Here is a 13221-nt window from a genome sequence, read left to right on the forward strand (position 1 = left end):
AACTATAGAAAATAAAAGATCATATTTATCTCTAATTTTATTTTATTATGCATTTTTTTTTTATTATATTAACTATATTTAATTACGTTACTTTGATTTTATTTTATTAATTCATAATTAATTGTGTATTTTACATTATTATTTATTACCTCTTACACTAATTTTCCAGAAATTACAGGGTATTTGTGTATACAGACCCGTATATATGAGTGTTGTTAACATCTTATGTGGCCACGCCCACAGCCTGAATGGAGCCACAGCCTCATTAAGCGTCTTTAGTGTGTTTATATAATATAAATTAGCTTAATTTGAAAACATTTTTTGATGCCAAAACTTTGGCACTTGCTCGAGAGTGAGAGCGTGAGGGACAGACATTCAGAAAAGAGAGAGAGAGAGAGAGAGAGAGAGAGAGAGAGAGAGAGAGAGAGAGAGAGAGAGAGAGAGAGAGAGAGAGAGAGAGAGAGAGAGTGAGGACAGAGAGTGAGGACAGAGTGTAATAAGGAGAGGAGCAGCTGCTTGGCAGTGTCTTTTGCTACCAGCCTGGCTAATTTATATGCCCGTTGGACATTTTCGAGTCGGCCAAAAAGTTGCGGCAACTTTTTGCCAAGTCGGCTGCGGCGTGTCTCCGATTCCTGTTGCGGGTTAATAAGACGACGACGAAGGCGGCCAACAAATTGCCAACATTACTCTTGCCAAAACTAGGGGGGGGCTGGCAGCCAGAAGGGAAACGATGCTTGCAAATAGACTTTTGAGTGTTGTACTTGGTTTGCTTGTTTTGTTGACTTTGAGCGTACTGCGCCACTGAGACGTCGCGCGGGGGGGGAGGGGGCGAGTTGGAACTGGGTGGTTGACGGTGGGTCGTTTGGTCTTTGAAAGTGTCAAAAGCGCAGGCAATTAATTTGGCCTAATTAGGCTCTTGGCTGACTGCTTGGATGCCACCTCCGTCTGCCTTCTTGGCTGAGAGTGCAATTTTTGTGGCTTGTCAAAGCGCCGTTAGCCAAGTTTAAAAACTCACCACGAACAATGGATTTTTGCATGTTGAGCGATTTATGGCTTAGCAAGTTTATTAGGGCTGCCCAAAACCTCAAAGATTTTTGGCCAACTCCACAAAAGACAATTCGAGTTACATTTGAGTAATTTATGAATCTTAGCAGATATTAAGGGTATTCCGCAAAGCCGAAAAGGTTAATTACGCAAAGCCGGCATTAAATTTACTATTTCATTCAGATTCAGATTCAGACAGATATGCATACGGTTTAATGTTGCTTCTTTACAAATTCTTCAAAAAGTCATTCCGTAAAGGAGAATAGGAATATCAATTGTAGTTCTTTAATTTCAACAACAACAAAAAAAAACTCACAAAACTATTATTATATAAATTTAAATATATACATTTTTGGAAACTTTTTGGTATGAAAACGGCAAATAAATATTATTTAAATGTCCTTCGACAATTTTCTCGGCACAGAAATAGAAAAAGTTTGAGCATTTTGCACACTTTTGTTGCCATTAGCAGTCGAAGCAAAAGACCATTTCGGCAGCTTTCAATGGCCAATGATAATTTTTTGGCCAACTGCATTCGGCTGCGCTGGAAATGTGGTTTCGACCAAGTCCGGCATCTCGAAGCATAACGTAAGAGTTTCAGATATATTTTTGTGCATCTGTGAGTGGGTGTGTGTGTCTGTGTGAGTGTGTGTGTGTGAGCCAGGGACCATAATTTGCTTAACAACTTTTTGGCCAATGCTTCGGCCGGCTTGGGCCCGTTGGCACTGGGCCAAATTCCTTTTCTGCAACCGTTCAACACTCTCCGCGCCATTTATATAATAATATTGTGGCATAATTTATTGCCGACCAAAAAGTTGTTGTGCGGCCTTCTGCCCAATTGCCACTATAATGTCGTCCCTGGCCAGAAAACTATGCACCGCAACGTAATAAATTTGTTATTAAATGTTGCTACGCTTATCGAAGGCACATTCCGAAACTGGACCCACACCTAACTGGACGGCAGAGCAGACGTCAAATTGATTTTAAATTGCACAACTTACAAGAAAAACTGAATTCAGACTGAATGCTGTAAAGATATGCAATTTTTTTTTTTTTTTTATTGAAATAAACATTTTTAAAAGAAATAGGATAAGAAAGGTATATTATTAGATATTAGATTATTAGATTAGATATTAGGTGAATATTCTCATGTTTTCTAAATACTAATTAACACAATTATTTATGAAAGAGATAAAGATACTGAAGTATCTTTATGACATGAAAATTTCTGGTATGTGAAAGATACTAAAATATCGCGGATAGTTTTTTATGTATCTTACAGATCTCAAAGATGGGATCACTCGCTCACATATTAAAATGCCATAGTATAGATTAGTACTTGCAGTAATATTTTCAGTCTGATTATAATTAAAAACGATTTTTATTTATTTGACCGTAATCCAAGAAGTATTCTAAAATCTAAGCAGATGCTTCCTTAATTTGGCAATAAGCAAAGCTTTGTGGCAACATAAACAGCTAAATAGCAAATACGGAAATAACTGTTTATATACACAGCTTTAATAATTTATTTAGATTATGGCAGTGGGGAACTCCTCATTAAAGCAAGAGACAGCTTAAATGATAACCAAATTTTGCCTATATTTAATGAGTATTTGCATACTAGAGTATACATAAATATATCTTAGTATTTGTTGAGCTGTCTTTTGCTTGTAATAAGAAATACTGATAGCCGATAGGCAGTTGGGTTGCGTTAAGCACAAATTGCCCCTAATCCCCCAATGCTTTTTGTTGATAAGCAATGCGACAGGCTTGGTTTACTGTTGTTGTTGTGTCTGTTTGTTGTTCTTCTTGTTCAAATTGCAATTGAAGCAGCGTGGCGAAGCTAATCGTGAGGCAAACACACATACACACGCGCAGTCACTCACACCCACGCACAGGCACCCGCACTTGATTCAGCATGTGTACAAATACTCACGCTTAACAAGCTGCTCATTTTGCGAAATTTTCTACTCCAAAGATCTCGAAGCGAGCAAACAAATGAATAGAAAGATAAAAATGATTATGATGAGATGGAGAAGGGGAGAAAGGGGCGATGGAACAACTAACTACAAATTGTGAGTCAGAGAGACATAAAGATTGCAGCAGTGCAGAACAGAGTGTGAGAGAGTGTGAGGGAGAAGGGGATTGACACGGGTAGCGACCCAACTTGTTTGGGCATACGAAAAGACGAAACAAAAAGAAAAAAAAAAAAAAACAACTTTAAACAGCAAAAAAACTTGTCATGTGAGAAAAAAAAAGCAAGAGCAACAACGGAAAACAAAAACATTAATGAATGAGCTGGCGAGAGAGAGACAGAGAGCAGAGAGTGAGAGTGTGGGAGAGTAGACAAAAGACAAAGCTCTAGCCGCAACTGCTGTTGCTGCTGCTGCTGCTGCTGCTGCCAACAGGTGAGCGCAACGCAAAGCTAAAGCCGTTCGCTAGCTCAGTTGAACGTTTGCAGTCAAAGCCAGAGGCGGGTCGAGTGCGCTTGAACAGCGCTTGAAACGTGTGAGAACGGAACACATAAGCAAAACGGTAAAAGGGCTTTGGCTGAGCTGAGCGCAAGTTGAGCGGCGAGCACGCCTTTGAGCCAAGCTAAGCTCGGCTTTTTGTTTTTGGGTGTGCCGAGGCAGTGTGACGAGAACGCGTGAGCGGCCAACACGTAAACGAAGCGCTCTGTGCGCTGCGCAAAAAAAAAAAAAAAAAAAAATACAAAAAACATTTAAATAAAAGAAGAAGAAAAACTCAGTTAAAAATACAAAAGCGGCAGCGCTGCGGCAACAACTCAAGTGTGAATTGTTATTGAGGTTATGTAAGCGGCATAAAGCGAGCTAACAAAACGCTAAACACAAATCGCATTCGTTCAGCCAGGCAAAACACGTTCAATTACAACAATTTCAGACACGCGTCAGCATCGCGCATTCGCACATTCCTTAAAACTGCAAATACACAAAAAAAAATAACCTAATGGATCACGACGGCAAGGCACAGGCGCAACCGTCGACTGCGACTGCGACTGCGATGCCGGCGCATCCACTGCAGGATGTGCCGCTGAATGATAACGACAACGAAGTGGCTACAGTTGATGACGTGCAACTGACGACCAAAAATTGGGTTAAATTCGACGACGAGGCAGACGGCAGTGAAACAAATAATAACAGTAACAGTAACAGTGCCACACAGCAACAGCAACAACAACAACAGCAGCAGCAAAACAAGTTAGCTCTGCCGCCACCGCCGCCGTCTGTGGTCAGCAGCAACAACAAGCGACGTGCGCGCTCGCGCAGTCCGAATGAGCTGGCCACAGCTGCAGCAACTCCGTCGCCTGTGCAGGTTAGTCGCTCTCTCAATCTCTTTCTTCTGCTCACACTCTCTTTTTCATTCCGCTCTCTGCCACGCTCACTCTCTGAAACGCCGCTCTCACGTGTCAACGCAACGCAACGCAACGCATTCCAATGTATCGCACAGCACTCGTATGTTTCGTATGTTTTCATTACTCTCTTTACCTCTCCGCGCGGCAACCACCACCGTCACTTCGTTTTCTACGCATAGGGCCGCTGTCAGCGCCTTATCGCTACGTTTCTTTAGGTTTTCGTTTGCCTAATGGAGTTGTAAGCGGCGCTGCTTCGTTCATTATGCTTTTGTGTCACGTTGCACACACACGCTTGACAAATGAAGTTAGGTTAGGGTCGCTGCCTGCAACAGTGGCCAGAAGGGCCCGTTCGGGTGCAACATGCATTGATTACTCATCACCGTCAGGCGACACGTCATGCGCTCAACTGCAAGGGGCTTGTTCATTAAGTTGAGGTGCACGCATGAATGGAATCTGAGCTTTCGCTACATTACTGTGTACAGTCAGAACTAACTAACTGTAACTGTATTTGTACGCCATTCTCTCATCTCTCTTTGTATTTAAATGTATTTATATGTATTACAGTAGTAACATTTTATCACTCAGTTATACAGCTCGAATAATTCACTTACTATTCAAGTGCTGGAAAATAAATTGGATGTATAAGCTACAATGACACTTGTTGATTTTTATGAAGTTTCCTTAAAATAGTTTAAAAAAAAAGAATAAAATATAAACTGACCTATTTAAAGTGTACGAAATAATTTTTAAAATTTAAAATTTAGTAAAGTAAAAAAATATACAAATTATATATATATTTATACATATATATATATATATATATATATATATATATATATGTATATATATCAAACAGCCACCTGACTATGCTTAATAAATAAAAAAAAATCATTTGCAAATACCTATATAAACAATTCAGTCATGGAAATACACCTGCTGGCAGTTGTAGCTAAATGTTTATTTGTTATTGTTGCACATAAATGTATTTTTACCTCCATTACTTTTCTCGCTTATTGCCTTTTTCAAGTTCTGTATCTGTTTGCTGTGCTTCTTCCTTCATTTTCGCTGTCATATCAGCTCAGAGTGAGATAAAAAAAATTAATATCAACACAGTTCTGCAATTGTTCAAATATTTCAGCAGCTTTATCTTATTTTATTTACCTTGTTTATTATTATAAAAGAGTCAATATTTATTTCTTGCTTTTTTATTTATTTTGTCTTTTGTTTTTTGCTCATTTTGCAATGTGTCTCCGGGCTTTCGGTTAGGTAAAATTACAAAATCAACCCAGACATGGGTTGTCAACAGAGAAACGCAAATTATTTTTAAAGAGGAAACTGTTATTCGATTAGATTACAATCTATTTGTTTAAAATTCTGTATAAATATATGAAAACTGGGTATAATATGGGCTATACACTTTTCGAGTTCATTTATTAGCATTACAAATTCGCATTTAAGTGCAATGTATCGGGGTATAAAGAAAATATAATTAACGTATAATTTATATATACTATATATCTACTAGATATATACGGATATGTAGAATAGCCGCTTGTAGAATTATTGAGACTACCTCTTAAGGTTAAGTGTCAGATATAATTTGAGTTGAAGTTAAAAATGCTACACAAAATTAAAAAAAAAAAAAGTATTAGACTAAAAAATAAATAAAATCACACGCATTTATATTACCTATGTTTTATAGTCTTATAGAGCATTTCTTAGTCGTGCTGCTCATATCGAATATGATTTTCTGTTAGCATTCACTTATCAGATTAACTGCAAAACCGAATACCGAGCACATTTAACTATCATATACAATATAAAATAAATATTTAAAGTAAAGAAATTTGTTTAGGTTTTTAATCAACAAGTAAAAAAATAAAATATATCATACACTACCTAATATATATGTATGTACATAATGTACGTTAATATTCCTTGACCTTCAGAAATAGTGCATTGGATTTAGCCTAACGAACTTGCAGTTAGATAATTATGGCAAACAATTTATAGCACGCTAAAGATCAATTATAGCAAAGCTCGCTTGACTATTACGCCACGTTTTCATTTCGTTTCTCTTCCTGGCCCCCCGTCGAGACAATGAGTTGCCTTTTAGAGCCCAGTACGCAGCTCTCCATATCCGCTGAGCTGCGTACGTGCAAAATGACAAATTTCTGTTTTATTTTGTATTTTTGAGCTTCTTTTCTGTTGCCTTTTATAATTCTCGCTGCAAATCAATAAAATTGATTTTCTCTTGCATATTTGCATAATTCTCCACCACTCTCTTTTTGTCTGTCTCTCTTTCGCTCTCTGCTTGCATTTTCTTTTAGCATTTACCGTTTTCCATTGGCTCTGTGTCTTAAGGCCAAGAACATTAACCCATTGTTGTCACATTTTACAGCGCTCGGCAGTTTCCTCAACGACAGCTGGGTCGACGCCATTGCCGGATGTGACGCCGGCTGTTTTGACAACTGAGAGCACCCACGTTAATCTGAATGCATCCGGCAGTGGCAGCAGTCCGCCCCGCCACCCACAGCAGCTAATAAACCAAAAAGCAACTGCAGCTTCATCCTCGACTGCAGCCGCAGCAGCAGGAGCAGCGGCAGCAGTGACCGCTACTCATCCAAATGGCAGTGGTCCCATCGGCAGCAGCAGCAGCAACAACAACATCAACAACAACAGCAGCAGCAGCAGCAGTGGCAATGCCAACAGCAAAAGCATCTCCATTCCAGTGGATCAAGCCTCCGGAATGCGCACAATTGAGTTGTCAACGGGTCGCATACGCGAGGGTTTCGGTAAGTAGAGCCCATAGCTAAGACAGCGGGAGCTAGTTAGTATGAATGATAATGAGAATAACATTTGTACAAGTAAAACTATATCAGTTAGCGTGTTTATAAATGTCTGTCTATATAAGAATACAACTGAGAAGAGTAATGATTAAGGAGTTATACTATCTTAAAGAGTTAATCTATCCATTTGAAAGAATTATACCATCTATCTTAAACTATCTATCACCTTAAAGATTTTTATTTATATTATATTTTGTTTATGAAAATGTTCATAACTTGATTTTGTTCTACAAAGAACCTCGAATAAGTCTTGTGAAAGCAGAAATATAGAAAATTATTAGATTAAAAAAGAATAATAATAATAAAAAATTAAATCAATAAATACATTAAAATAATAAAATAAAAAGTTTTTATATGGAACTATAAAATATATACAACATAATATAATATAAAATAAAAATAAAATAAAATAAATTTAAAAAAGGTAGATGGAGTAAATATATAAAAAGTATTATTAGTCATAATTTAAAAAAAATAATAATAATAATAATAATAATAATAATAATAACAACTACATTTTAATTTTATATATGAATTAGTTATAATGAACAATTAATTTTTGTAAATTAGTTACCATAAAGGATCATAATTATGCAACTAATATATATCATAATTATAGCTAAATTAAAATAGGTATTTAAGCATCTTGTTAAGATACAATCGCTTTAAAGTTATTTTGGCCCTCGACTCCTGCCGAAGTCTGCCCCGTTATGATTGCCAATTGTCGAAATTGAATTGAATTATCTAGAGAGTGTAGCGACAGCTGCTAATGCCACAATTCTCTCTCACTCACTCCAACTGTCTCTCTCTCTCTCTCTCTTTCTCTCTCTCTCTCTCTCTTTCTCTCTCTCTCTTTCTCTCTTACTTACAGCTAATGGCGATGTGATTGTCACTCTGCTGCCGGCCAACACGAAATGGCCCTGGATAACGCCGGCCATATTTCGACCGGAGCTGGTGCCCGAGGAGCTGATGGCGCAGGGCTTGACGGTAAGCGAGTAGTCAATCAATCAACCGTTGCTCCAGTTGGCTCTAACCTCTAGCCCCCGCTCTGTTCACTCTTTGCAGCTGACTGTGGAGGACTATGTGAATGCCATGGAGACGTTGGTCAACGACTATCGCTTTACGGTGTACAACATTTGCTATAAGCGCATTCTCGTCTGCTGGATCCTGTTTGCGTTCGCCGTGCTGCTGGCGCTGCTCTTCTCGGGGCTGCAGGGCGTGGCGCTGTTTGCCTTGGGCGTTGGCTGGCTATTCCTCAACGCGGCGGCCATATTCCTGTGCATGTGGCTGAAGTTGCGGCTGTCGCGCGGCCTGGAGAAGTGCTTGGCGCGCGTGAACAAGCAGCTGATGCGGCACAAGATATTGCTGGTGCTCGACGATCGGGGTCGCATCTCCTGTCACAAGGTCAACCTGTGCTTCATGTACTTCGATGCGACGCAGTGCGTCAGCTTCCTGAACGAATTCCTCGAGCACACCGAACAGAATGGCGGCGAGGCCATCAAGGCGGGCTGGGAGGCCAAGCTGGACATTGATGTCAATGATATCGTCATCCAGGGCACGCAGCCAGTGCGTCTGTCCCGCAAACAGGTGAGTCTGCCTGGCCGCATTAGCTTTCATGTTGTCGTAGTCGTAGCTGAGACTGATTCTACTCTTGCTTCTCTTTTACTCGCCGCTGCTTCCAACCATCTCTCTCTCTCTCTCTCTCTCTCGCTCTGTACATTGATCATGCATCATGCTCACACATTCTCTTTTTTGTCTCTCACGTGCACACACACACACACACACATATACACACGCACACACTGAACAAACGCTCACCACTCTCTCTAGGCCTTTGCCCAGGAGCTGTTTCTCAGCTATCTGCAGCGTTGGGGCAAGGACTTTCTGCGCCGCCGCCTCGATTGGACCGTTCAGGAGGCAGGCGTCCATGAGACACCACGACATCTGCAGTCATCGATTTGCCCCTGCCAGTACGAGGAGGAGCTCTTGCGCAACAAGATCAAGATCAGTCTGCAGCATCGCCAGTGCTGCGGCGTCAACTGCATGGGCTGCTGGCTGTAGGCCGTAGGCCGTAGGCTGTAGGCGTGGCGCCGATAACGATCACAACTACTTCCACTGCTGTTTGTGTTTTATTCAATTTATTTGCGATTAAAAAAAAAAAGCTGTTGAAAACGAAGCTGCAATATTTTTAATTTATATCAAGAGAGAGTTTTGTTATACATTTTGTTGTTTTTGATTTTTTATTTCAGCCAAAAAGTATGCAGCACAATTTGTGCATATCTCTTCTCACATTTATTACTCATACGCACTGTCTAACCTGCACTCCGCACTCTTCACACCCGAAACTCTTAACTTTTGCTTAACTTGTTCTCTCTAATCCTCTATGTAAATATATATATATACAAATATATATGTATGTAAAACTAATCTACTCCTTAGGAGCGCGGCCTCCAGCTGTTTCTACGCTATGGCTCGCGCTGGGGCATGGAGGCGCTGCGCGGGCTGGTGGATGTGACGCCGCTGGAGCCGGGCCGGCATTGCGGCCAGTTCCAATGTCCTTGTCAGTATATCAAGGAGCACTTGCAGTGCAAACCGCGAGGCAAGTTCAAGTGTTGCAATTTTGTACATTGGGTGTTGGCATGTGAGCGCTACGATTACTAAAAACAAACAGAAAAAAAAAACAACAACAACAAAACGAAATATTTTTAAATGTTGACATATGTGTGTATATATACTATGTAAGCATGTGCTTTTGTTGTTCTAATCAATTCGATTCATGCAGGTATATATTTGAGCTAATTAATACCAAATCAGCTTCGTGTTATCCTTGCTAAATACCTAAAAAATACCAAACGATGTTGCTTTGCTTTTAATGAAATGCTTTTCCCGATGCAACGAATCAAAAAAGAAATTATCGAAAATTTCTCTCGTTTCAGATGTTAGTCCCTAAGTCAAGGTAATATTTTGGTAGTTTTTGGTATTCTAAATACAAAACATACATACATATTTATATATATTAGCTAAATCTCTATAGACTGCAACTACTTTATATAAAATAACCCATTTTAACCTAGTTCATATTTGCAATCCCGTTTCTCTTAATAAATTATAAATATATATGTTATATATTTCTTTTTATGAAACATTTGAAAACACAGTTGACATAAACAGCATGGGCCAGGTAGTTTGGACACGCTTTTCCCCCTTTGGCAATTTTGTATGATCTATTATATACACTGAATATATTTATAGATATAGACCACTACTAAGCCATTTCGATTTTATTACAATTTAAATTATATTTTCAAATGTTGCTTATGCTTCATTCTGTATTTAGACTTGAGTTTTTCCTTTATGAAATTAATCTGTAAACTGCATTTATTCTGGTGTCATTTATAATAAATTTTGTTCGTTATTCAATATTTTTATTTTTATTTTTTTGTACATTTATTTTGGATATTGTTGTTTATGTTTCAGTTTCCTTATGTGTTTGACTTTGTCTTTTTTATGTATTTTTGGGTGTTTTTTAATCGAACGCCCTTTTCAGGTTATCCATGTGCTTGCATTGTCTATGGTTCGGATCCCAGTTTTCAATATCGTTATTAGTATTAATAGGCGTTCAATATATACTTACATTACGATTCCTTTACCATCTACCCACATTATTTAATAACTCTTCAAACATTGTGCAATTCAGTTTCTGACATGTGTTTAATACGTTTTAAACTAAATAAAATTTATAAAAATATTTTCATGTGAGTTATTTGTAAACTGTTTTTTCTTTACTGGTGTTTAGATAATTCATATTTTTTTTTTAAATAAATAAAAAAAGTGAACAATATCTATAATGCAAAATAGATTATTATAAAAAACTTAAAAACTATAAAAATTATATAAATTTATAAAGCAACAAAAGTAATATAAATTAGATAGATATCCATTACAAAATATAAAACTAAAGCCCTATAAAGCTCTCTCTATGTTTGTTAAATCTAAACAACTTACATACATAGTTTATAGTATAAATAAAAAATAAAACAAAAATAATAATAATTAATAATCAGAAAAAACATGGCTCTTTTATATTCACTTTAAAAACCTTCAAAGAAAAAATTTACTTTCAATCCTAACTGCTTTAACTTAAAATTAAAATTTATCATAAACAAACAAATATAAAAAATAATGCAATGTAAAACAAAACAGGTTGGCTACAATTATATCTATATGTATGTGTGCCATTTGCAGTTTTCCACATTTTGCCACAATTACTGTATTATTTTTTATAGCATAATTCAACTTTACGTTTTGCCGCATTTAAGCCACGTTTCATGGTGGTAACAAATTTGTGAACAACTTTGTTGGCCATTTTCGTATTCGTTTGCGTCATTTGTTGTTGCTGTTGCTGCTGCCACATTTGCCTCGTTTTGTGTTGCATGTGTAATGAGTCATTAACATGGTGCAGTGGAAAAGTTTAAGTTTTCATAAATAAAAAAAAAAAACTATACACATTAATTTCATTTATTTACGTTTTTGTTTTGATATTTCTGCATTCCAAATTAGGTGCCAGGCGATTTTATTTATGTTAAAAACAGTTGAAAAAAAAAAAAAAAAAAAAATATATATATATATATATATATATATATATACATATAAATAATATAAATTGAAGATGATTTTTCCATGGATGATGAAGTATATATTGAAATATATATAAGTTCTTTTCGTTAAATATTATAACTGAATTTTTAACCAAAAAGAAAAACAACTATATTTGTGTCATTATAGTAACATAACTTAGTAAATTTATTATATATTTAAATATAAATTAACACTAACAGAATACATATTTTATTCGCTTAAAAATTGCATTTGAAATTTGATTTCGTAGAATATTTATTCTTTTTAATTACATGTAAATAAAAAATAATTCTGTATATTAGAGTAACCTATATTATTCGTAGTATATTTATATTTTGATAGACTTTTAAAATGATATATGTTTGTAAATATATATTTAAAAAAAAACATATATAAATATGTTAAATACATATTTGTCATATAATTTTAAATTTATCTATAAAAAAAAAAAATACAAAAGAAGTTATTTAAAAAAATTAAGAATAAAATATTCAAACTTAAAACTTTAAGTAATATACATTTTCATATAATTTATTTTAGTTTAGCATTTATTTAGATTATAGCTCGTAATACAAAATAAATACCTTAAAAATTATGATCATGTCTATATTAAAATATATTCACATTGTTTCATACTTTATTATTTTATTTAAAATATATTAATTATATAATATTAGAACAAGTTAAGTCAGTCGTAAAATGTAAGTCAAGTATAGTTCGAATTATTTTTAATTAAAATGAATGTTTATTATAATGAATAATTAGGCATTTGCTTCACTGCCCTTTTAGAATTCATTCAAAAAATCCATTCAACTAAGAACTTTGTAAGCAATAATCAAAAGGAAAAGTTCCTTGGCAATCGAACAGCATTTGATTGTTGTGCTCAACTATTTGCCAAAAAAATAAAATGCGATTTTACGCTCTAATAAAATAAGCGCAGAGAACTTTTGCGAAAGCGTGTAAAAAGAATGCACCATTAAATGTTGTTAAACTTCATTAAACTCGGGGCGAAGCTTCGAGCGATTTGTTTTGCCAACTGCACTTCACATAGCTGAGCCAAAAAACAACAACAGCAACAACTTCAAAATTGGACTAGAAAATAAGGGAAACTAGACACCAATACCACAACGTGTAAACTAATCGCAAACAAACAAAAGCGCCCGCACCCACACACACTCATATATATACACAGTGAGTGCCAAAAGTGAAGCCTCATCAAAGTTTTTTCATTGTATTTTTTTTGTTTTTGTTTTTTTTTTTTTTTGGAAATGCAATTCAATTGCGCGATTTTCATTTGAATTACAGCAATCGACTGCG

General features: G+C 36.3%; 1 protein-coding gene across 7 annotated transcripts in view; it reads left to right on the forward strand.

Annotated features, from left to right (window-relative positions):
• LOC6577000 overlaps positions 1-11014 on the forward strand; it is a 32468-nt gene extending 21454 nt beyond the window's left edge. The window contains exons 1-7 of one of the 7 annotated variants that reach the window (XM_032728917.2): positions 3485-4377; positions 6819-7212; positions 8138-8253; positions 8332-8853; positions 9706-9865; positions 10203-10222; positions 10814-11014. In XM_032728917.2, the coding sequence (XP_032584808.2) occupies positions 4012-4377; positions 6819-7212; positions 8138-8253; positions 8332-8853; positions 9706-9865; positions 10203-10216 (1572 nt within the window). In that variant the 5' untranslated portion in view covers positions 3485-4011 and the 3' untranslated portion in view covers positions 10217-10222; positions 10814-11014. Of the gene's footprint in view, positions 1-3484; positions 4378-6818; positions 7213-8137; positions 8254-8331; positions 8854-9096; positions 9443-9705; positions 9866-10202; positions 10689-10813 lie in introns of those variants that run through there. The other 6 variants (XM_032728915.2, XM_032728916.2, XM_032728914.2 and 3 more) reach the window with 6 other exon arrangements.
• The last annotated feature ends 2207 nt before the right edge of the window (positions 11015-13221 follow it).

The sequence above is a fragment of the Drosophila mojavensis genome, unplaced genomic scaffold (assembly GCF_018153725.1).
Source record: "Drosophila mojavensis isolate 15081-1352.22 unplaced genomic scaffold, ASM1815372v1 contig_36, whole genome shotgun sequence".
NCBI lineage: Eukaryota > Metazoa > Arthropoda > Insecta > Diptera > Drosophilidae > Drosophila > Drosophila mojavensis.